At 41.7% G+C, this 24,447-nt stretch overlaps 1 protein-coding gene across 1 annotated transcript in view; it reads left to right on the top strand.

Moving 5' to 3' along the window:
* The window catches only part of LOC135223533 (uncharacterized), a 67,242-nt gene extending 44,599 nt beyond the window's left edge, over nucleotides 1-22,643 (top strand). The window contains exons 10-12 of the mRNA XM_064262014.1: nucleotides 18,212-19,222; nucleotides 19,856-19,987; nucleotides 21,569-22,643. Coding sequence (XP_064118084.1) covers nucleotides 18,212-19,222; nucleotides 19,856-19,987; nucleotides 21,569-21,719 — 1,294 coding nt within the window. The 3' untranslated portion in view covers nucleotides 21,720-22,643. The remainder of the gene's footprint in view (nucleotides 1-18,211; nucleotides 19,223-19,855; nucleotides 19,988-21,568) is intronic.
* Nucleotides 22,644-24,447: the final 1,804 nt, after the last annotated feature.

Genomic DNA, 24,447 nt, shown 5'->3' with positions numbered 1-24,447 from the left:
TTTTACAACCTCTTGGCTCTTAGGGGGTGTTGCTCGCCTAATTGTAGTCGGCCCGGTCTCATGTCTTAGTCACTGGTGAGTGCGGAGTTTCACAGTCAAGTGAGACTGGTTCAAGGTTAGGTCATCGTCTTGGTTGGTACACGTTTGGCGCAACAGTGTGGGAGTGACTCGCAGGGTTGGGCGTTCATTGCCAAGGTATGTTCGGCTCAGGTGTAACGTTATTGTCACTGTGTAGTGAGGGTATGCGCAGTCAAGTGACTAACTCTTACAGGTTTTGCGGAACTGGTGACAGTTGGCTCTTGTGAGGGGGGTGGACAGCGGTCGGATAGGGGTTATGTCATCATGTCTGGGGGGAGTGCGGGTTGCGCAATCGATTACGACTTGCTCAGGAGTTTATCATCTTCTTGTTGGTATATCGTTGTGCAATCGGATCAGTAGGGTGCTGCTTTTGTGGGGGTTCGGCCTTTCTCCTTTTTCCTGTTCTGGTGTGGCCGGCCAGGTCTGACAGAGATCCCCAGACGTAGTAAGTTCCGGGTTCTTGGGTGCTGCTCTTGTGGGGGTTCGGCCTTTCTCCTTTCTCCTGTTCCAGTGTGGCTGGACAGGTCTGACAGAGGATAGATACCTTTGAAGAGAGACTCGTTTGCTAGTTGTGGGTTTTTGGTTCTCCGGCAAAGGAAGCGAGTATAACGGATTGTGGACTTTGTCCTTTCTCTCTTTCCACATTCCAGGCTCCGGAGGAATCTCACAGTTAATTCAAGGAATGTTTGATACGTTGTATTCAACCAAACCTGCAGTCTCTCAAACATCAAGTAGGCTGATCTGGTTTCTGCGAGTCGGACAGTTTTTGGGGAAGGACTTAGGCTAGCTAGCATCACTTTCTGTATGAGGTAGCGGGTAAGTCCTCAGCCGGAGTCCGACTTCCGGTTTACGAGACAGTTGTGGCATTTCTCTTTTGGGTTCCTTCATTGATTCATGTGGTAGGGGTTACGGATCATGAGGCTCGTATTTGGAAGACACCTTTCACAGCTAGTGGGAGGCCTTGTCCCACTGTGTGGATGTGGTGAGAGTTGATTGGTGTTTCTCTGAGCCTGGACTGTTTGATAACCTCTTCACTTTGGTTTTGAGGGGGCTTGCATACCTCTTCATAAGAAGGGGTTCTTAGTCAATCCAAGGGCGCAAAGTATTGCGGAGGTCTACCCTTTGGCTTCTGGAGGAATGTTTTGGTGTCGGCGATTGTGTAGGTGGTTATTTGAAAGTTGGTGTGGTTTTTCACGACACCGTACCTTAGGGAATTTCAGTTTCTTCGTTGGTAACTCAGTTTTATAGTTGGCTTGGTAGAGTTAGGGTGTTAAAAGTTTAGGGAGGCAGTGATAGTCTAAATGAACTTTAGGGTGTTAGAAGTTTAGGGAGGCACTGATAGTCTAAATGTACTTTAGGGTTAGAAATTTAAGGAGGCAGTGATAGTCTAATGAACTCTAGTGTTTCTGTTGGTCAAGCTTAGACTGAGTGTATTGTTCCTTAGGCCCTTGAGGTTAGGCAGATCCCGATGGTCATGTTGGAATAACTACAACTTCTTCAGCACAAGTCATCTACATTAGTGAGCAGTAGAGAACTGAAGGTCCTGCACACTCAACTTCTCCTCCATACATGAGAGGCTAGATAGCCACATGGGAGGTTCACCATTTCCCCTCCATACATGAAAGGTATAGAATACCACATGGGAGGTTCTTCAGACTCAGGCGGTACCTTGGACTCGACACCGACGGTATGGTACTTCCTCTGCAAGCATTCTCACCTACTGAGCTGGACAGCCAGGTGAGGAGATTTGTATTTTTACCTTATCACATGGGAGGTACTTCTGACTCAGACAGTACTTTAGACTCAACACTGATGTTGAAGTACTTTCTTTGCAAACATCCTCACCTCCTAGTTAGATAACTAGGTGAGGATACATGCTTTTATACATGGTAGGTTGTTTATGAGTTACCTGCGTATGTTCCATGGACAGGTCGGGCTGAATTAGATTGATCCCACCTCCAAGTAAATGTTGTTAATCGGGCTAATTCAGGTGTTCAGAGAGTGTATTGCAATATGAAGTTTTCATAATAAAACTAATATTGTTATACCTGAACACCTGAATGATTCCAACCCTCCTCCCCACTTCAATTTGACAGTGAATGATTCAATTGAGAAGACAGGCCTCTGTTGGCTGGTAGTATTTGCAGCAGCGTTGCCAACAGTAACACAGGTAACTCATTTGACTAGATTTTACCTGCAGCGTTTGTAACACTGACAGTTAAAATTACCCACTTAGTGGGTAAATATGTTGGGATATAGTTTGGGCTGGTCAGTGACCAGGGCTAATTCAGGTGTTCAGGTAAGTATTACAATATTAGTTTTATTATGAAAACTTCATTTCTGTGCAAGATAAATGTTCACGATTGTCCCATGCCTTTTCATCAGGGAAAGTGGGCATTGAGGACTCACAGCAGCTACCGAAAATAGGTTTTTCCAATATCAAACTATTTTTTTTTTCCTAGCATAGCTGCTGTTTGCCCTTGAATGTACATACAGAAGAAATTGATAATGACAAAATGGCTAAGGTCCTAATTGTTATATCCAACAACCCAGATTAATTTTTGGCCCGGATACCCATGGGGTTTGGCGATAAAGAAAAGACACAGAGACCAATATATGTTATTCTTTGTGGTTAGAAAGTGACTTACTAATTATGTCATTTTTGGCTGTGGGATTACTGTACCTTCCTCAGGAATGTCCCAGCATGACCATCACTCACAGCAATAGTATTTCAGGAAAAATAAAAATAACTTACATTGGTTGATGCATCTTTATGTTGGTAAGTAACTATGTTAAAACACCATGAAAAATATGTATATAGATCTCTCTCTCTCTCTCTCTCTCTCTCTCTCTCTCTCTCTCTCTCTCTCTCTCTCTCTCTCTCTCTCTCTTATTGAGGTGAGATAAGTTTTATGTGTATGTATGTATGTCTATTTCTTTTGTTTGATTAATTATTAACTTAATAATAAGTACTAATTTTTAAATAATGATAATGATAATGCACTGTTATTACAATATTTATGTATTTCTATAGTAAGTTATTTAAAAACTTTAAATAAACAAAAATCATCCTGGTATCTTTTCTTGAAAGTTGTGAAGTGAGGGGGGGACCTGTCAAATAAGGGATTTTGACGTAGGAAAAATCTATTTCTGGGCGATGGGTTCGTGTCGCCCTGTGAAATAATCCTTTAGACCATTATTTCTAGGGTAAATGAGCTAACACATACCAGAGAAAATAAAATCAAAGGTAAAGTCAGTATAACTGACTCGCTCACTCTAATAAAAAGGAGAGTGTCGGTATGGAAACAGGGGCGAGTGAGACCACTACCACGAACCCGTAGCCATTTAGACATTTCCTCACCAAAATCCTCACCTGCAAGAGCCGAACCATAGGTAAATACGGGCACTACTACTACTAATACCCACGCCACACGGACAGCAGCGCCTCTAGTGGTCATCCTTGTTGTTAGATGCCAATCTTGGGCTGCAGGGGGGGAAATAGGGGGGGTTTCACAGGGCGACACGAACGCATCGCCCAGAAATAGATTTTTCCTACGTCAAAATCCCTTTTCTGGGCTCAGTTCGTGTCGCCCTGTGAAATCGTACCAGAGAAACAGCACAAGATAACCAATAAGAGAGGTCTCAATAAAACCACAGGAAAAAAGCAAAAAAGTATAATGGCATTAAATTTTTCCATACAAACTAATAAATTATGATATTATAATAGACTTAGACTATAATTAAAGCTAATACAAATAAACAATAGTAATATTGAAATTAGTGAGTAAAACATATGTACAACACAAGAACTCACTAACAAAAAGCCAAAATACAAATAGACAATAGCAGTAATGTGCTCCTCTAGCATAAAAATAAGAGGAGCTACATTTGGTTAAATTTTTCAAAATATACAAACTGGTGTGGATGTCACTAGCATAAAAATAAGGGACATTCCACCTGATACAATATACACTTAAGTGTGGATGTCCCTAGCATAAAAATAAGGGACATTCCACTAGAATTATCATAGCTGCCAAGGCTAGAGAATTATCAAGAGCTTAACAGTAGGGTACGCGACATGTTAGTTGAGGTAGGTAGAAAGGAGACCTGGATCTTTTAGCTACAACTACTATGCAGAGTCAGGGGAAACTATGTTTCCCGCTGCCACTGCTGAAAATTTTAAGGATTCCAAAGACTTTAAGTAGTGACGCTTGAAGACTGTCGGCGATTTCCATCCAGTATATTTCTTAAGATCATCGAAATTCATGTGTTGAAAATAATTAATAGATGTGGCTACTGCACTGATATCATGAGCTTTTGGGAATGATTCAGGGTTAGCTTGTTTAATGAAGTAAAGGATATGCTGCCTGATCCCTTTAACTGATAAAGTGCCACCTTTTTCTCTCATAAAGAGAGGACCTGATGATCTAGAAGATGTCCTAGACAGAAAGGCTCGTAAGGTCATAACTGGACAAAGAGAAGGATCTTGGGGAAGTGGTATGACCTTCCAAGGGGTCCACCTTGCTAAAGGATCCTCATTTTTGGCTAAAAAACTCCAATCCGGGGAAAGTAAGACTTCTCCTGAAGGGAGAAAGTCTACATGCCCCGCATCTCTGGATAGAGCAGACAGTTCTGAAATTCTGGCCCCAGAGGCCAAGCTCAATAAGAATAACGTCTTCTTTAGTAACATCATGAATGTGCAAGAAGAGTTGTCAGTGTCCGAAGCTAGCTTGAGGACGTCATTTAAGAACCATGAGACTGAAGTAGGCCTTTCAGAAGGTCTAAGTCTAGCACAAGCTTTGGATAGACGTAAAGTATGATTCCTGTCAATTTCTATTTGAAAGCCAACTGAAATATTTTCTCTAAGAGCTGATTTTATTAGTAGTAATGGTGCTAGCTGCTAATCCTTTTTTGAATAAGGATCTGAAAAAGGATATAGCTAAATTCACTGTCATGGTTGTAGTGTTTGTTTCCATCAGGAAAGATGCTAACTTTTTAACAGCCGCATCATACTGTCTCAAAGTAGATTCCCTTTTGTCTGATTCTAGGAAAAGGATATTCTGGGGATCGATACCTGCTTCTCTTTCAGCTGCAAACTTCATGAAGTCCATAAAGTTAGGGTTTTGAGAATTCCTGAGGAAGCGAACACAGTCCTCATTTGTACTGGCTTAGATAGTTTGGGATTGGGAATCCTTTGAGAGCAAAGACCCAATTCCAGAAGCAGAGGGTACCGATTGCTCTTTGGCCAGTCCGGAGCTACTAGAGCTACTTGGCCCTTGAAAGTCCTGAGTTTGCTCAGAACTTTCAAAAGAAGATTCACTGGAGGAAAGATGTAAACCTTCTTCCACTGATTCCAATTTATGGACAAGGCGTCCGTGGCATAGGCCAGAGGGTCCAGGTTGGGGGCCACATAGCAAGGGAGCTTGTGGTTCGCTTGAGAGGCGAAAAGATCTACTTGAAGACCCGGAACCCTCCGGCGTATCCACTGGAATGACACGTTGTCCAGGGACCACTCCGACTCTAGAGGAACTGATCGAGACAGGGCGTCTGGTATCACATTCCTTACTCCCGCCAAGTGGGTGGAGGATAGATGCCATTTGTGTTTGTTTGCTAGAGAAAATATGGCTATCATGACATGGTTCACATGTTTTGATTTGGATCCTCCCCTGTTGATGCAGTGTACTACTACTGCGCTGTCCAAAACCAATTTTATGTGGGAATTCTTTGGTGGAAGGAGCCTCTTCAGAGTGAGAAATACTGCCATGGCTTCCAGAACATTTATGTGTAGCCGGCTGAATTGAAGTGACCATGTTCCTTGGACCTTCCTGAATTGAGAGTATCCTCCCCAACCGGTTGGGGAGGCGTCTGTGTGTATAGTTAACGCCGGAGGAGGATATTGAAGAGGAACTGACTTGGACAGATTCTTTGCCTTTGCCCATGGACGAAGTTGGTTGCGAAGTATTTGCGGGATCACTGACAACTTGTCTCGAGACTTGACATTTGCTCTTGAACGCCAAACTCTATTTATATCTTTCAACCTTGCTTTCAGAAGAACGTCCGTTACTGAAGCAAATTGAAGAGAGTCCAGGACCCTTTCCTGGTTTCTCCTTGATGTTCTTTTGCATTTGAGGAATTGCTTCACTGCTTTGGCTATTTCTTTCCTTTTGACTGCCGGAATTGACAGATTGTGGGAGGATAAGTCCCATTGGATGCCCAACCACTGAAAACGAGTCTCTGGGGTGAACCTGGACTTCGTTTTGTTTATTTGGAACCCCAGATGTTCCAGGAATTTGATTACTTTGCTTGTAGCTGTCAGGCATTCCTTGACGGTTGATGCCCAAATCAGCCAATCGTCGAGGTATGCTACTACCATTATCCCTTGAGACCTCAGTTGTTGAACTACCACTTCTGCTATTTTTGTGAATACCCTGGGGGCCACATTTAAGCCGAAAGGCATCACTTTGAATGAGAAAGCTTGGGTTCCTAGCTTGAAGCCCAGATATGGGCGAAAATGTCTCGTGATTGGGATATGATAGTATGTGTCTGTAAGATCGATAGAGGTGGTGACGGCCCCACGGGGAAATAAGGTCCGTACCTGTGAGATAGTCAGCATTTTGAACTTGTCGCAACGAATGGATAAGTTTAGTTGGGACAAGTCTAAGATTATTCTTCTTTTTGATGAGCCTTTCTTTGGCACGCTGAACAAGCGCCCTTGAAACTTTAGATGCTTGACTTTCGACACAACTCCTTTCTGAAGGAGCTCCTCTGCGTAATCTGTCAATTCCTTTGATGGTAATTGAAGGAATGATCTGGTTGGAGGTGGACCTTTGATCCAACTCCAACCTAGCCCTTTGGACACGATGCCCTGTGCCCATTTGCTGAACCCCCACCTGTGACGGAAGAGGAACAGCCTCCCTCCTACCTGGGGATCCTCACTGTTGCTGTGTGGGGTGGCTTCCACGTCCGCCTCGTAAGTGCTTACCTCGGTTGGTGGCCCTTCCTGTACCTCGCTGCCGAAAGTTACCTCTGGCTCTGCTTCCCCTGGCAAACCTGTTAAAGGGTTGGAATGCCTGGTTTTCAAACGCCGGGTTGAAAGCCGGGGAAACAGTGTATGAAGTAGAAGGTTGTCCTTGAGGAGACAGCAGGAGGATGGGTTGACTTTGAGCCTTAGATGTTGAAGGCTGTCCAGGTTGAGAGACTGGGACCGCCTGGACAAATTGTTGCTGTTGTTTCTTCTGATACGGCAGATACCTTTTTGTCTTTTTCAGCTTTTTGGCATTTGAGGGAGTGTTTTCAGGCTTCCTCTTATTTGAGATACCCCATCTATCTCTGAGGCTTTGGTTAAGCCTCGAAGCTTCATGATGAACATCATTAACTGCAGACTCAGGAAATAGGTCTGCTCCCCAGATGTTTGATGCGAGCAGCCTATTTGGCTCATGTCGAATGGTAGCCTCTTGAAGAACATGCTTGCGACAGTTCTTCCTTGCTACCATAAAGTCATACATATCAGTCAATACTGTCTGCATTTGGGACTCTGCCAATATTTTAAAGAGGGGTTCTGAACCATATGTCAAAGAAGCCACCTCGGTAATGACCAGGGAGTTGAGAGTTCTCCCCAGCCTAGATCTGGCATCAAATTCTGCCTGAACAAGAGCCTCAGGCAATCTTGGCAGCTTCTCGCCGAACTGTTCCATGGCGCAGTCCGGCTTCAGCTTCCCTACTGTGAATGTGGCTGGTAGGTTCTCCCAGGTTTCTCCGAACTCTGGGTAGAGAGGAGAAGTGGGGTCAGCCTCTTTTAGCTGTGGAAGAGACTCGTCCTTTGAGACCGCTTGCATAACGGTCTCAGCTAGCTTTGTCGTAAAGGGGAGTGGTGCGTCCTCCTCCGTGGCAAAGATGGTAAAGGGACTCTTGAAAGCTTGGAGCCTGGTATTGGAGCAGTGTACCCATTCTCTCTGAGCCCATTCTCGGCTGTAGAGGACAGTCTCTTTAGGGATTTTATCTTCCCTATTGAGAGCTGCCTCTGTCAGCCTTGCATACCCCATGAAAGGTGGGGTCAATCCGGCAGGATGAAACTCAAAATCTTCGATCCTTCTGGTACCACACTCCGGGATCGAAATCATACCGTCTTGGAAGGGTGCGTATGCTGCTACCCTCCAAGGGTTGTTCATGGAAAAGGCGGGAAGAGAGTCATACGGCGGCAGCTGAGCGAGGCCGGCTCCTGCCACTGGAGCTACAGCTTGGGGCGCTTGGTTCATACCAGCCAGGCGATTGTCATGGTCCAACACTCGGTCGGACAGACTTTGGATGGACTGGCCTGACTGGTTCAAAGTGGTTGAAATCTGAGCAAACATTTGCTCAAACCTCGAACTAAGCGAGCCGACCATTTCCCCCACTTGCTGAAGAACTCCTGACGAAAAGGCAGCGGGGTCGAAGTCACCTAGTGCCGCTGCCCTGTTAGGAGTCACCGAAGAAGAAGATCCGGCGGAGACAGGGGAAGGTACAGGCTCAACCGGAGCGCGGACCTTCTCCCTAGAGGATTTACCTCTCGACCCTTTAGCATGTGAAGACTCGGGCTTCACCTTCCCTGCTCCGGTGTGGGGAGCCGAAGACTTACGAGAAGAAGACGACGATTTCTTAGTCGCCGTCTTCTGAAGGGTCTTCTGCTCTCTGTGTCCCTTCACCTTAGGGGGCACAGAAGCAGCAGGCATACTAGCCGGGATCTCAGATCCCGTAAAACCTTGAAAAGATGAAGAAGAAGGAGCAGGAGAAGATGATCCAGGTGCGACCAAGGGAGGCCCTTGATCGCCCAACAAACTCACCTCAACCAACAAATCGTTGGCACCTACCGTCATTGGCTCAAGATCTAAATTAAGGGTTGAGACGTCTGCTACGATTTCCTGATTGCTACCACCACTCCAGGCTTGCGCCACCTGCTGTTGAATTGAGGCTATCGCCGGAACTGCCGCGGCAGGGTCCACATAGCCTGTTGACTTGCCCCCGGGGAAAATCTGTACAGCCAATTTCTTGTCAAGTATGTAGGGCTGTCCCTTGGGGGCGTTCTTACCAAAGCCGCCCACCCATGCCTTCAGGGTAGCCAGGGCGACTTCCTTCACGGCGGCAGCCTGGAAGAAAGGGTAATTGTAAGCCTTACGCCCAAGGTCCTAACGGGTGACAACCTAACAAGATATTACAAAGCAAGCTTAAATCTAAGGCTATTATTACATATCAATCATAGTGGACAAGAGTAAACCCAGTTGAAAATACTTACTCCGTCCAAGAATTGCGTGACCAACTCGTAGCAGATGGAACATGCTTCGTGGTGCCACACAACGAGGCCTCCGTGAGGCATAGCACACGGAGCATGGGTGCGACAGACTTCATGACCGCACGGGTCCTGGAGGATGGCGTTGCAGCCAGCCTCCTGGCAGTTCGTAGCCTGTAAGTGGAAAGATACATGAGTATTAACAAGGCACTTACAGTATTACTACTAAACTCCGTTGTATGCCGGAGTAAAGGTAATTATAATCATTAGGTGACATCCCTCCGATTTCTACGTGTGAGGGAAAGACCGTGCTTGCTTTCCTATCGGCTGGAATCTCCGTAGTACACCGGAGAAGCAAAATTAAGCCAGCCAGGGTGATATATATATCATAAAAACCCGCCGTAGAACGGAGGAGGATGTCCTAATAATAATAGGTTAACTAGGTTACTCAAAATTAAGAATAGATACATTGCAATAAAAATCTTAAATAATCCCCTGAAGTCACTACTAACGGAGAGTCTGGGTAAGAAGCAAACGCTCCGCCGGTAGAGATACGAGGGAACTGGGAAAGCAAATTACCATGTTAGTTTATTCCACTCCAATGGCTGGCGGAGCCAGCCATCCCCTGCTCCAACCATCGGGGCACTCGGGTAAGAAGCAAGTGACCCAACCGAAAGAAACGGGGGAGACCAAAAAGTGTGGGAGAAAAATAAACTCTACGGAGTACGCCGGGGGAGATCAGAGCATAGTCAAACAACTCGCCAAGACGCCTCTTACTCGTCCCATAAGGGACGCTCTGTCAGCGGACAGAGATGGCTCTGGTTCGGCAGCTACGCTGGACAGACTATCCTAGTTTTCGACAGGAGAAGGGCAAAGCATTCCTCATACCCAAGAACACACAGGCGTCATTTTAAATGCCCTTCTGCAGTGTCGATGAACGTGACAAGACGCAAGATGTCGCACAGGCGGCCGTCGTTTTTGTCAAGAGTGGCGAACGTTCTTAAGACTCGTCCTGATGACGATCACCGTACTTCTGCTTAGGACGCTCGCGTTTCATGAGCGGCTCTCCCCTCGTCAGGAAGCCTCTCAGGTTACTCGTGTTGATGCACGTCATTCACTATGACGCTTCCCATGATGTTCGTCGCTCTCCTCTTCGGGACGCTCTTCAAGAAGCTCAAAGAATGCAATCAGGACGATCGGCAAGACACCTCGCGAGGATGCCTTTCGGAACGCTCGGCGTTCCTTTTTTGAGCGCGTTTCTGGATATGTTCATTTGCATTACAAAGACGCAAGATGTCGCACAGGCGGCCACCGTCTTTGTTAGAAGGTAACGAAGGCCTTTAAGGCCGTCTTGAAGACGATAGCCTTTCGTCTTCTTATAGTGCTCTCACACTTCAGGAGCAGCGTGCGGCTCTCCAGGACGCCTCTCGGGTGGCCTTTCATGCATCAGGGCGCTCGACAAGATTCTCTCTGAGATGCCGTTCAGAACCCTTGGTGTTCTATGCACCAATACGCTCGGTAAGACTCTCGTGAGAACGTCTCTTGAAGACGCTCAACGTCCTACGCATTGAGACGTGAGGAAGCTTTTGCAGATGCTCAACGTCCTACACAAAGAGACGCTCATCTGGACGCTCTGGAAGACACTCGACGTCATAAACATTGATAAGCTTTTTGGAAGACGCTCGATGTCTTACACATCTGGACACTCGCCGGGACGCTAGCGAGGACGCTTTTGAAGACGCTCGGCATCCTTTACGTCATGTCGCTCGGCGGAGCACTTGTCAGGACGTTCTTCAGAACGATAGGCGTCCTATGCATCAAGACGTTCGGCAGGATTCCTGCAAGAACGCTCTTCAAGAGGGCGTCGTCGAAGAAGAGGAAGGAGTTTGGTCTCGTCAAGATGTCTACTTCGCTTTCTACGAAGGCAGCGTTCAATAGAATCCATGACTTGATGAATTCCAGAAAAAATGTAAGGAGATTTCGGTATCATAAAACGCCTCGTCTGCTTTCGGGACTGCGCTGCCGAAGGGGAACATTAAGGTCCTACCTGTCGTAAGCCCAGTCTCTGATCAGGAATCCTGCCCCTTCCTCGATTTCTGCAGGAATCGGGAAGACTATATGCTTGAATTCCTGGATTACTTTCTGTCATGTAAATGGGTTAGTTCTCATTGCCAAAGATCTTAATAACATTTTATCGCATAAGCGGATAAGCTCTCATTATCAAAATTCGAAAGAGCTCTCATTCATTAGTTGGAGGCTCATCCAGGAAAAAGACTTGTAGACTACGTCCATGAAGTCTTATGTCCAATATCATAAGAAGCTTGAACTGTCCTTTTCGATCCTCGGTTCACACTTGAGGATCTCCATTCGAATAATATTAATTCTTTCTCTTGGCAAAGAGAACGAAGACAGTCGATTTCCATTCTCTCCCTTTTCCTCGTCGAGGAAAAAATGTAGTAGAGAATTAGATGATCAAGTGACTACAATACTCACGTATTTTATCTTTGCGTCATATTACTAATGTAGGGTTCAAGTCATATACGCATATCGTAGTTACCTCTACAGATGGCAACTGAAAGAACTGTTATAGTAAGTGTATTTAATCGGTCCTTCCTGCAAACTTCCAGGAGTTTCCGCTGTAAGGACAATGCTAAAAGATATTGTTACAACAAAACCAACTTAGCGTCTGCATCTAGCGAATTATGTTTCGCTTAAATATGCCTGCTTGAGAATTTCCTCCTGATCGATAATAGTAACAAACCTATTCCTTCGTAGAATAGAGTAGCTGGTAACTCAGGCAGAATAGTGCGAGACGACGATAGAAGACAGGCTGCTGTCATTGTGGATGACGCAGTATACTTAATCGGTACTCCCGGCAACTTTCCAGGAGTTTCCGATTTAACATTTGGTTAATTAAGCATAGTGTTACGACAACACAAAATCAGCTTCTGTATTTAGCGAATTCTGTTTCGCTTAAATATGCCAACTTGAGAGTTTCTGTTCAAATAGTGGAAAATCTATTCCTTAGTAGAATAGAATAGCTGGCAACCCGGCATAATACTGTGAGAAGGTGAACGTAAGCTGCTGTAACTGTCAGTCTGTCACTAACTCAGTATCAGGTAGCTCGCTGTTGTATGCGGTCGGGTACGTCTCTCTCTCCCGCGGGATTGATTGACGAACCGTATCTCTGCCCTACAATCATGGACTTTAGCCTCGGGTTGAGGGGATTTCTAGTAATCATGAATAAACACGACTTCCTTTTACTAAGAAATTTTCAACAGAGATATCTCTTAGACCTGTTCTGCGCTGGTTACCGCACTGTAACAGAATTCTGTACGAGTCTACCGCGGTATAGCACTATAATAATGCTCTCCTGCTTATGCAAAGCGCAGCCTTATTAGGGAAGGAAGCATGGTGAGTGAGGGAATGGATGAGTTTGCTGGGGACCATTTCCTCACTGGAGAAGCTTGTTTTCCCTGAATAGACTGCAATTCAGACCTCTACAGTTTTTCCTAATGGAGAAATTGAAATAACATCAAAGATCTAGAAATAATTCTAAACATCTCTCAACGGCTTGAGGATCACCTCAGGTGATAGCGAGAGGCTGCCAGGCATCCGAACAGAGGTACAGATGTCCTGGCACATAGTCTAAAAGAATTGGAAGCCAAATTGGTTGGCTCTCCAGTTCCTCGAAGAGTGAGTTTTGACCGAGTGGTCCAAATCATCTCAGATAATTTCTCAGCTCTCTCATATCTCAAGAAGAGAGAGTTGGTTATGGGCTTGGGCACGGAACGTAACGACCCTCAAGAGGTTCGTTAAACAAATGCACGTCCGTGCGGATCTTCTCGATCGAAGGCAGCAACTACTGACGTCTGAGTAATCCTCACTTAGATATGTAGAAAGTTGGGGAGACTCTGAGGGCGTCCTTTCGTAAAGTTTTTCGTAATATTGAAGACGAAGGAGCTTCCTCTAAGTTGCTCCCTTATTCACGATCCGAGAGAATTAGCAATAGTCGCCACCATGTTGGCCTTCGAGAGGCTGGATTCACAGAGGTCATGTAATTCAGAGAGAATTGTCCAAAGACCCTTCCCGAGAGAATCGGTCTAATCTAACATCATTACTTAGTGAAGTATCTAATAATCTCTCCACTCTGAGTCTGAATGCGTTCAGACTGTCGAGAAGCGATAAGATCTTCAAGATTAATGGCAAGTCTCATGGCCAAGGCAAAGCAGTGCTGCCTATTTTGCAATGTACCAATCGGAGAGGGCCGTTTCTGGAGATAGTGCAGGAAAAATGACTGTTCCTCCACTTCGACCTCTGTGAATTACTTTATGGTCTTATCTTTCCGTCTGAAGTATGAGATAAGCTAGCAGTCCTAACTATTGTAGAATATGGAAATATGTTGTTGACGGCCTCTAGGCTCAGAGAGTCGGATCTGTCAAACAACAAAGCCCTTCACGATCTTTGAGGTCTGTGGAAATCTTGAAATTGTCTAGATCGAAGGTTCCGGCATGGAACTTAGACGTAGTCTGAAGTTTCTGATGTCAAAAGCATTTCAAACCTATCCTTTCTGCGAACTTAATACACGTGACCAGAAAGACTAACTTTCTAACCACTCTAGCTACGGCAAAGAGGGTTAGTGAGGTTTTAGCCATCATCAGAGGTTTTGGCTTTAAAGGACATAATGCGGTGTGTCCTCTAAGCCTTCCGTTCTTGCTAAGAACGAAAACCTGTCTAACCCTTGACCCAGAGGCTTGGAGATCAAGGGGATGGCACAAATTATTGGGCAAGTGCAATAGCGAGTCCTGTGCCCTGTCGGGGCTCTCAAGTTTTATCTTGATAAAACTATAGAAAGTCGAGGTCAGTCGGACAATCTGCGGTGTTCTGTAAAAAGACCAGACTTGCCCATATCCAAGAACGCCCTGGCGTTATAGTTAAGGAGCTCTTTTAAAGAGGCTATTTCATTGTGTTTGAACAAAGATTTGAAATCTTTTAAACTGAATGCTCACGAGGTGAGGGCGCGGCCTCGGAAGCATTTCAATAGAACATGACTCTCAGTAACATCCTGAGTGCCACGTTTTAGCGAAGCAACTCTGTGTTCGCTTCACACTCCCAGCGGGATGTGAAGACGGCATATGAGATCTGTGAGTCGCTAGGACCATACATATCCGTAGAAATATTATTGGGGGCAGGAAGCAGCACGAATCCTATCCTATAGAAAAGGGATAGGTGTGCTTTTAACTTTGGAGGGTCGGTCGTTTGAGGCGCTTTCCCTCTCTTTAGCCTAGAAGTTATGAGACTAACTTTGATAGGTTAGGTCAGGTGGTGGTTTTTAGCTTCGTTGCCCCCACAGTATGGTCAATATGGTCTAGTCACATTGTGGTCACGCTTCCGTTGACAGATCATCTAGAACTCACCAGCTATACAGGTCACGTCCTTGCTGGAGACTCTAGTAAAGCAGAAGCAGACTTGAGTGACAGTAATCACGAAGTCAGCTATGCTAACAGGTAAGGAACCAAGATGTCAATCATCTGCATGTAATTTGTTTCCTAAAATCCTTCTATTCTGTCCCTTCCCACCTCCAGTGGTGGGATTCAGCTATATATATATCTGACGGGTAAGTTTCATGAACAAAATGTTATTGTCATGATACAATAAAGTTTGTTCATACTTACCTGGCAGATATATATATAGCTGTATTCTCCGAAGTCCGACAGAATTTCAAAACTCCCGGCACACGCAGTGGGCGGGCAGGTGGTTAGTACCCATTCCCGCCGCTGGGAGGCGGATATCAGGAACCATTTCCATTTTCTATTCAGATTTTTCATACCACTGCCCCCTGAGGGGAGGTGGGTGGGTACTTAATTATATATATCTGCCAGGTAAGTATGAACAAACTTTATTGTATCATGACAATAACATTTTTACTTTTTTATACTTTACATATACGTATAGTTGTTGTTGTTTTTTTTTTATACAAAATTTCAACTTCATTACCACTTTCAACTTACTCCTGCTAATACTAATAAATAACTATCCAAGGATGATTGCCTCTGCCTACTTTTCACAATGTTCCTGAAACGACTCAGGCAAACGTCATCGAACTGCGCAAGCATACGACCTGTGTGAGCCTTTTCGGGGTGTCTTTTTTTTTCTACAAACGATTGCACTTTATGAAAAGCGGCTAGAACATCCTTAATTTCTGCAGTTGTCGTAGGGTTGTCCTCCTCCTCCTCACTGCTGCTAGAGAACTCCTCTTGAACGACGTTATGTTGCATGGCCTCCAACTTCTTCAGGTCATCCGTCGTAAGCTCCTCTTGGTGCTACTCGAGAAGGTCGTTGATGTCGTCTTTGTCGACGACCAGCCCCATGGACTTGCCGAGTGCCACGATCTCGTAAAGATCTGGTTCCAAAACAGTTTCAGGATCATCAACTGTTTCTGAATCTGCACCACCAGCTTCGCCCACGTCGAATCCCTCGAAGTCTCGGGCGGATACGGCATCAGGCCAGAGTTTCCTCCACGAGGAATTCAAGGTTCACCTCGAAACCTCCTGCCAAGCTTGGTCGATGAGTCGGATGCATATGACGAAGTTGAAATGCTCCTTCCAAAATTCACGCAAGGTGAGGTTTGTGGTATCGGTGATGTCGAAACATCTCTTGAAAAGATGTTTCGTATAGAGCTTCTTAAAGTTCGATATCACTTGCTGGTCCATGGGCTGGAGGAGAGGGGTGGTGTTTGGCGGAAGATAAAGAATCTTGATGAAGGAATACTCCGCTAGGATATCTTCCTCAAGGCCAGGAGGGTGGGGAGGGGCATTGTCCAACACCAGCAGACATTTCAGAGGGAGGCGCTTCTCTTCCAAAAATTTCTTCACTGTCGGGCCAAAACACAGATTTACCCACTCCGTGAACAAAAGCCTCATTACTCAGGCTTTCGCATTAGCCCTCCACATCACTGGAAGCTTCTCCTTAAGCACTTTGTGGGCCTTGAAGGCTCGAGGAGTCTCGGAATGTTACACCAGTAGGGGCTTCACCTTGCAATCCCCACTGGCGTTTGAACAAAGTGCGAGCGTAAGCCTGTCTTTCATAGGCTTATGCCCGGGTAGCTTCTTTTCTTCCTCCGTGATGTACGTCCGACAAGGCATTTTTTTCCAAAAAAGGCCAGTCTCATCACAGTTGAAGACTTGCTGAGAACTGTAGCCTTCCTTGGTCATCATCTCGTCGAACGTCTTTTTAAAGGTTTCGGCCGCTTTCGTGTCCGAGCTGGCAGCCTCCCCATGCCACACCACCGAATGGATACCAGTCCGTTTACGGAATTTCTTGAACCACCCATGCGAAGCCTTGAACTCTGGGGTTGGCGTTGATGTCCCTTCTCCTCCGTCGTCATCCGCCTGGGCAATCAAATCGCCGAAAATAGCGCTGGCCTTGTGGGAGATTGCCGTCTCCGTTATCGTGTCGCCAGCGATTTCTTTGTCTTTTATCCAGACAAGAAGCAGTCGTTCCACCTCGTCGTGCACGTGGGTCCTCTTGCTGGACAAAATAGTGATGCCCTTGGAAGGTGTAGCTGCTTTGATGACATCCTTCTGCTTAAGGGTGGTGCCTATTGTCGACGGATTTCGGCCGTATTCCTTGGCGATCACACACTATCGCACACCAGCTTCATACTTCTTGATAATCTCCATCTTTGTCTCCAAAGAGAGCATTCACTTCTTTCCGTGAATTTCAACTTTCTTGGGACCCATGACTACGTTATACTGTACGTAATTTACGTATAAGTAGAGTAAAGTTTTCATACAACACGATAAAGTACGTATACTGCAACGAAATCACTAACGAATTTACGTTAATAAACGAAATCGTTAGACCGAATGAATACTGCATGCGTACGATACAGATGATGCCGTGCAGTGGCCGAAGAAGCACGTTGCTACATAGATGCATCATGGGAGGGATGCTGACCAATAGGAGAGAAGGATCTCATGGCGGTGACTAGCATCAGGAACCAATGGGAGAGCAGGAGGATGGTGGCGAGTCTACTCAGTTGGTGGCGCGCGAGTTTCAAAATTGTTATCGGTGGTTCGGGCGAATCTCGGACTTTACAGAAACCTTTCGTATCTTGAAAACTTTTTGTATGTAGAGCCGTTAAGTTTTTCGTGTTAGCTTTCGTATCTCGAGTTTTTCGTAAGTTGAGCCTTTCGTATCTCGAGGCACCACTGTATATAGTAGTATTATGTGTACACAGAATAGAACCATTTTAAAGGTAAAATATTTAAAAACAATGTTATAGTACACAACATTTCAGTTCCCTGAAATCGGACTGGTATCGACAGTCATTCACAACATTTCAGTTCCCTGAAATCGGACTGGTATCGACAGTCATTCACAGTAAAGTGTGGATTTTAACCCATGCCAATGGTAATGCTCCAGGAATGAAATACTATCAACATGCCAGATCTCTATATTTGCTAGGTATAAAGAAAACATCAAAATGTTTGAACTATTGAACAACTTATTGTACATATGCCAGCAACATGATGGGGTTGCTTATATGGGTTTATTGGGTTTCTAGGTTTTTTTAAAGGGGTTATTTGACTTAGATAATTTTTCAACTCATTGTAGTGGGAGGTATTACTGAGCTGTTTATATATGACCCATGTTCTTATGACATCATTGGATGTTCCTATATAAAAACAAGTATAAAACTGTTGTTACCTTCTTAAATATTCTCTTTAATATTTGCCTCCTTTTCATAAAAGTGATATAGTAGGGAGATATGTTTGTTTGTTACATTAATGCTTTTTATACGGTACTAAACAGTAAAGATCATTAAAATTAATACCACATATAATTTCACTGAATTTAATTTCACAGCAAGTTTTTGGAGTCATGGAGACAGCAAGAAAAACTACAGGGCAGTGGTGAGGATGCTGTCGACAGATCATGCTACCAAGATTCAGATGATCGATGTGCTTCTTATGTCACAAAATCCATTCATGTGTCAGCCTCAAGACTAGCTGATATCTTATTGGATTTGGCCAAAGAACTTCAGTGCAGCACCATTACAAATCTTTCTGTAGGAAGAACAGTTAGGACAAAGCTGAAACCAGAAATTCTTTGTCTAAGAAACGTGGTTACGAAATTCTTTACAAATGATCTCAAACTGGATTTAGATTGTGGGTTTATCCATATTCTTTTAGCATTCAAAGCTACAGAATTTGTAAAGCAAAATTCAATGCCTTCTGACTTATGCATCCTTGCAGAAACACTGAAAGTAGTAGTATCCAACTTAAATTTTATGAATGTTGATTCCTCAGATGAGGAATTTACAGACATTGAGCCCAAAAGAAATCAAGAGAAAAGAAATGACGCTAATCACATTAGTTGTGTTATACGTGCTCTTGAAAAGGCTCTTACTGTTGCTTATAATAATTGCAGCTCTGACATGTCATCTGATGATAATAGTAATAATTTGAGAATGCACTTACTACAGTTGGGTGACTGCACATGCTGTTGGGATTTTAAAGATGAGATGGCTCCTGTAAATGAGACCCCTGTTAATAACCGGAAATATGACAAAGCTTTTAATTTTCTTCATGAGACATTATTCAGTGATAGTAAAAAGTGGGAAACTAATAAGAATGAAATAAGTAATAGAAACTATTCAGAAACTATAGTTAAGCAGTTAACCTTCGAAGAACATGGAGAAAAAGTTATTAAAGCCACTTTGACTGTTGGGAGTGGTGTATATAATAAGGTAGAAGGAGTTCAGGAAAAACTGGATGAAGAAGAAAATGATGATAGCGCTAGCTTTGTTTCAGCAACTTCATCTTTTGAGGATAACATGCTCACACCAGAGGAAGGTGTAAAAGTGTATATCAGTGGGTAAGTTATTTGTCAGCTACGGTGAAGTTTTAGTAATATGACAGTTTTCTTTTTCCCTGCTTTTATAAAAAGGTTTTCGTAGAAGAGTTTAGGTTTACTCATCCCCAGTAAGTGATGCTAGTTATGTGCTTTGCAAAACTTTTGATTAAAATACCTTGCTGCTAGGAATGAATGTAAATGAGTATAAACTACTGAAAAAAATGTTTGTTCATTAAAATTTAAGTATTCGTTATACATGATGAAAAACACCCAGAGTGGGAGGTCATAAAGATATACCTTATACTAATGATATAGAGTTAAATGAAACTTTTATTGACCTTAAATGAGAAAGGATTCTTTTGTGTTTTGGTGCTTACATTATGCCCAGCAAATTTCTTCTCAGAGTCCCCTTGGTCCACTGCTGCTTTTGAGTTCTACTGTATACTTTTGATTTATTCCTCAGACCTCTTGTTACCTGTCATTCCAACTTTCTTTTACTTTTTTTTTTTTACTTTGATTTCAATAGATTTCAATACACTTTGGAACTAATGCTTTTGACCATTACTATATTATTCTAGAAGTGACTCAATTGCAAGGGTAAACTGTAATTGTAATATCTTAGGTATGTGGATGATTTATACTTTTTTGTTCCAGTCCTGAGGCTAGCAAGATTGATGCTGATGTGTTAGCTGCTATAGAATCAATAGATGTAGATGAGAACGTTTACCCACATGTTTGCCAGTGGATCCATCTGATGAATTCATTTTCTGAGGAACAGAGAAATAGGTATGTTTAATGATGTTCCAAGATAAACAGTAAGCGAGGACTTAGAGCAATAAATCTCTCTCTCTCTCTTTTTCAGGCAAGGCATTTTGTTTTGTCATTATTCCAGTATTATGTTTATGTTCTTTCTGTCTTTGCAGAAGTTTAATGATTCAAAAATTAGAAATAAGACTGGGATCCCTTCATCACCAAATGCTTATTTTCAAGTTGAATATTAACTGCATCTTTCTCTTGTTTTAATGTCAATTGTATGTAATCCTTAATTTTTTTATCAATAAGCTTCTTACAGTCCAGGTTCCAGACTCCAAATCATCTGAAGTGTAACCTTTAGTGGAGCTGTCCCCTCTTTAGTTGCTGTATCATAGCCTCTAAGGATTGCTACTCTAATCCAGACTGAGAGGTATCATGGTAATATGCTTTCCAGTATATAGTCTTTCAGACTATAGATTGGAAAGGCTTTAATGTGTACTTCCTGAAGTCTATGGTCTTGTGCTAGTATATAAATGTGGCCCTAGCATGACAAAGCTGACGATCCCTTTTATTGATCACTTGGGCCACAAACAAAATAATTGAAAGCTGACCAGTATCTTGCTCTTGATGTTTTGAAGTTTATCTTGACCACAAAATCAAGGTTTGATGAAATGCTAATTGATCTGCAGATCTCTGAATAGAAGCCTTTTGGTGAAGCACAGACTGGAAGAAAAGCAGTCATGGAAGTTAGATCAGGCAAGGCGAGGGCTTGTAAGGATGCTTGGTCAGAATAAGATATATCTAGACTTTGGTGTTCAAATATGAGATGTGTATGTATAGAGCCTTTAATAACACAGACTAACAAGTTTTGGGATCAAGGAGAATCAGTTAGGATGACAGTAAGACTCTCTAGTATCTATTCCTTGTGAACTGGTCTGAGCTCTGGAAATGAAGCAAAAGTTATCTTTACCATACTGGGATACCCAATTCAATGCAGTACATTTAATAGTATTTGCATATTCCTGCACAAAGTAAGTATTAGTAAATATATAAAATATTTTAAATATTTTTTTATTGCTTTAAATTCAGTACAGAGTAAAATTGTATATATATTTTTTTCTGCAATTGAAAAAATATTAATTTTTTCATTGTGTCCTGGACCCCCTGCTGGAGTGACTGTTCAACAAGTAGTGGACATATCCATAGGTTAAAGTTCAGTATATTACTCAAGGGAATTTCTGTTTAGTCTGTTTAGAAATAAATGTGGGATGACCACTGAATCTAGATCCCAGTTTAAAAACAAGTATATATGGTGTATTTTAGCATTTAAAACATACCTACTTATGCTGTGGTTGAATTGTCATTTGTCTGTAATATCAGTCATTCAATAGTTGTAATATTAATAATTTCCTGTGTAGTCATATATCATTTTAGTGATCCATATCTGTTTGTTGAAGCTTTCTTTAATCGTTAATTTTCTTTTCATGAAAGAGAAATTCTTTGCTGTCTTGGTATTGTAATTCTTGTGTAAGTGAATTTTTTTGTATGTATTCCATTTTATGTATTGCACTTTTGTAATCACTCATGATACTAAAATTTCTGTTTATATTTCAGCTGGGCGACACCTTCTCAAGCCTCAATTAGCTTTCGTCCATCATCTGTGCCAAGGATATCAAGTGCTGATTTTATTACTCCTCCAAGAAATCAAAGATCTAATATACCATTGTCTACCTCCAGAATACTCTTCTGCGAACAAAGAGACTGATTATCATCATCAGCTCTAAGTTAAACAAATGCTAAACTTACATCTTTCTTTACTTGTTATCCCAAAGGTTAACTCTGAGCAATCAACTTAGTCAATTGTGTAAAATGTATATAATAGCATAATATATTTTATGAGAATATATTGATAGTCAAATAGTGTCTACATGCTTATTATTTAATAAACTCATAATACTTATTTGAAAGATAAATGATATTTTTTTATGAAGTATATATTGTAGCATAGCCTGATATATAGGGTTCTTATGCAAAGCAAATGATACATTACATTTGCTTTCTTGTATTTGCAGCTTGGCATCATTGTGTATGCAGATTTTCATCCTGACTAATATACTGTACTGTTATTGGATTGATTCCTGTACAGCATCATACTAAATATTTTACATTTACTTCTTAACAAGTACATAACATATTTTTACAAAACTCTTGTAACATAAAAAAAGCAGTATAGATTTACATTTTGGTATTAACTGCAGGTGCTGTATAGTATTCCACAATCTTTGTAAAAGAACATAAATTATTTGCCTATTGGAGCATCAAAAGTAGTTTTAGCTGTTGTAGCTTGATTTCCAAGTTTAGAGGATCTATTCAGGGTTGTGTGCTCTGTTCTCAAGAAGGGGGTTACACAGTTTGGTCTTTAAATGAAGTTAATTAGTACTAAATAGTAACTTAACAGATTGTAATAATATACAACAGTAAGCCATTAACATGTTATGAATTTGTTTTATGTGATGATTCTTGAAAGATTTAGGTCTGTTTTAATTTTCTAGGTGTGTCATTGAAGCCTTTTTTAATAATGTAGCTAACTTTCAAAGAATCAACCCATGCCAAAAGTTTATTTCCAGATATTTTTTTTTTACTGCTTTGCATTTACTGGGGCCAGCTAATAAATCCTGATTTTAGATAACTACCCTTTTTTTTAAAGCCTTCCTATAAACTAATTTTATTATCTTTAAGAACAAGTTTATATGACTTTTCAGTATCGGTTAGCTTACTGGGTTTTGAAGAATACCAAGTTTATATAACTGAGACAGTAAAGAAATGATTAATTATAATGTAGCACTGTTCATTGACACTTGAATAAGAAATAGGAGATACAATTTATCTACCAAAGATTTTTAGTATCTGAGGTGTACGTTAATTATAGTTTTCATCACTTCGTTACTTTTGTACAGCTAATAGTAAAGGTATGCCGATACATTAGATATTAAATACTCTCTTTAGTGTTCAAAGTTATGTTACTGATTTGGTAGATTTGTCACAATTGGTTCTCTGGTACTAGATTGTTTACCATATAATTTGTAAATAATGATCATCATTTTCAGGTACAGTTTTCATTTGTGTTCATGTCATATCTATTCTTGTAGAATATGTATTCTTGTAGGAAAAATGGAAAATACCGGTCTTAATTATTTCTTGATTGATATTTCTGAAATGTTAATTTACTACTAGTACAGTACTCAATAAATCTCCAAATTATTCATGGGAAATTCACCTATTTGGAGATTTTTTTTGTATCTCAATATTCTGTATTTTCATATTTTCATAGTTATATAACCCTCTTATGCCGGAGCGGTAAATAAAAAATTGTCTCCCGTATGCCGGAGGGGTTTCGGAGTGAGCGCGGAAGCGGAAAAAATATTTTTTTCAAAAAATCACAGCGCGCTTAGTTTTCAAGATTAAGAGTTCATTTTTGGCTCCTTTTTTTGTCATTGCCTGAAGTTTAGTATGCAACCATCAGAAATGAAAAAAATTATCATTATCATATATAAATAATGCGATATATGATAGCGCAAAAACGAAATTTCATATATAATTGTATTCAAATCGCGCTGTGCGCAAAACGGTTAAAGGTAACAAGTTACTTTTATTTTCGTTGTAATGTACACTAAATTGCGATCATTTTGGTATATAACACATTGTAAAACGATAAAAGCAACACAGAGGAAAATATTATCACAAAATAATGCATGAATTCGTAACGCGCGGACGTAAACAAATATTTTTTTCAAAAATTCACCATAAACCTAAATATTGTCCTAGAGACTTCCAATTTCTTTCAAAATGAAGACAAATGATTGAATATTACTATACTGTAAGAGTATTAGCTTACAATTGCAGTTTTCGACCATATCTGACAAGTTAAAGTTGACCGAATGTCGAATTTTTTTATATATATATTTTTTATATGCAATTATTTCGGAAATAAGAAAAACTACAACCTTCAAATATTTTTCGTTTTATTCTACATGAAATTGCGCACATTTTCATATATAAAACTCTATGAAATGCCTAATATGAAATGGAGCAAATATTCTGAGAATGGGATGTACGCATTTCAGAGATTTGTGGCGGAGAATCCGCACGCGGAGGGAAGGAAAGATTTTTTTTTAAATTCACCATAAATCTAAATATTTTGCTAGAGACTTCGAATTTATTTCAAGATGAAGATAAATGACTGAATATTACTAGACTGTAAGAGTTTTAGCTTAATATTGCGTTTTTCGACCATTTCGGTAGAGTCAAATTTGACAATGTGGTTTTTTTTCTATTTATCGTGATTTATATGCAAATATTTCAATAATGAGAAAAGCTACAATCTTCAATTATTTCTTGTTGTATTCTACATGAAATTGCGCACATTTTCATATATAAAACTTTATGTAACGGCTAATTTAAAATGGTGCAAACATTACCACAATCGCACGTAT

Source organism: Macrobrachium nipponense, chromosome 20, assembly GCF_015104395.2.
Source record: "Macrobrachium nipponense isolate FS-2020 chromosome 20, ASM1510439v2, whole genome shotgun sequence".
Taxonomy (NCBI): Eukaryota; Metazoa; Arthropoda; class Malacostraca; order Decapoda; family Palaemonidae; genus Macrobrachium; species Macrobrachium nipponense.
This window is presented reverse-complemented; position numbering and strand designations above follow the sequence as displayed.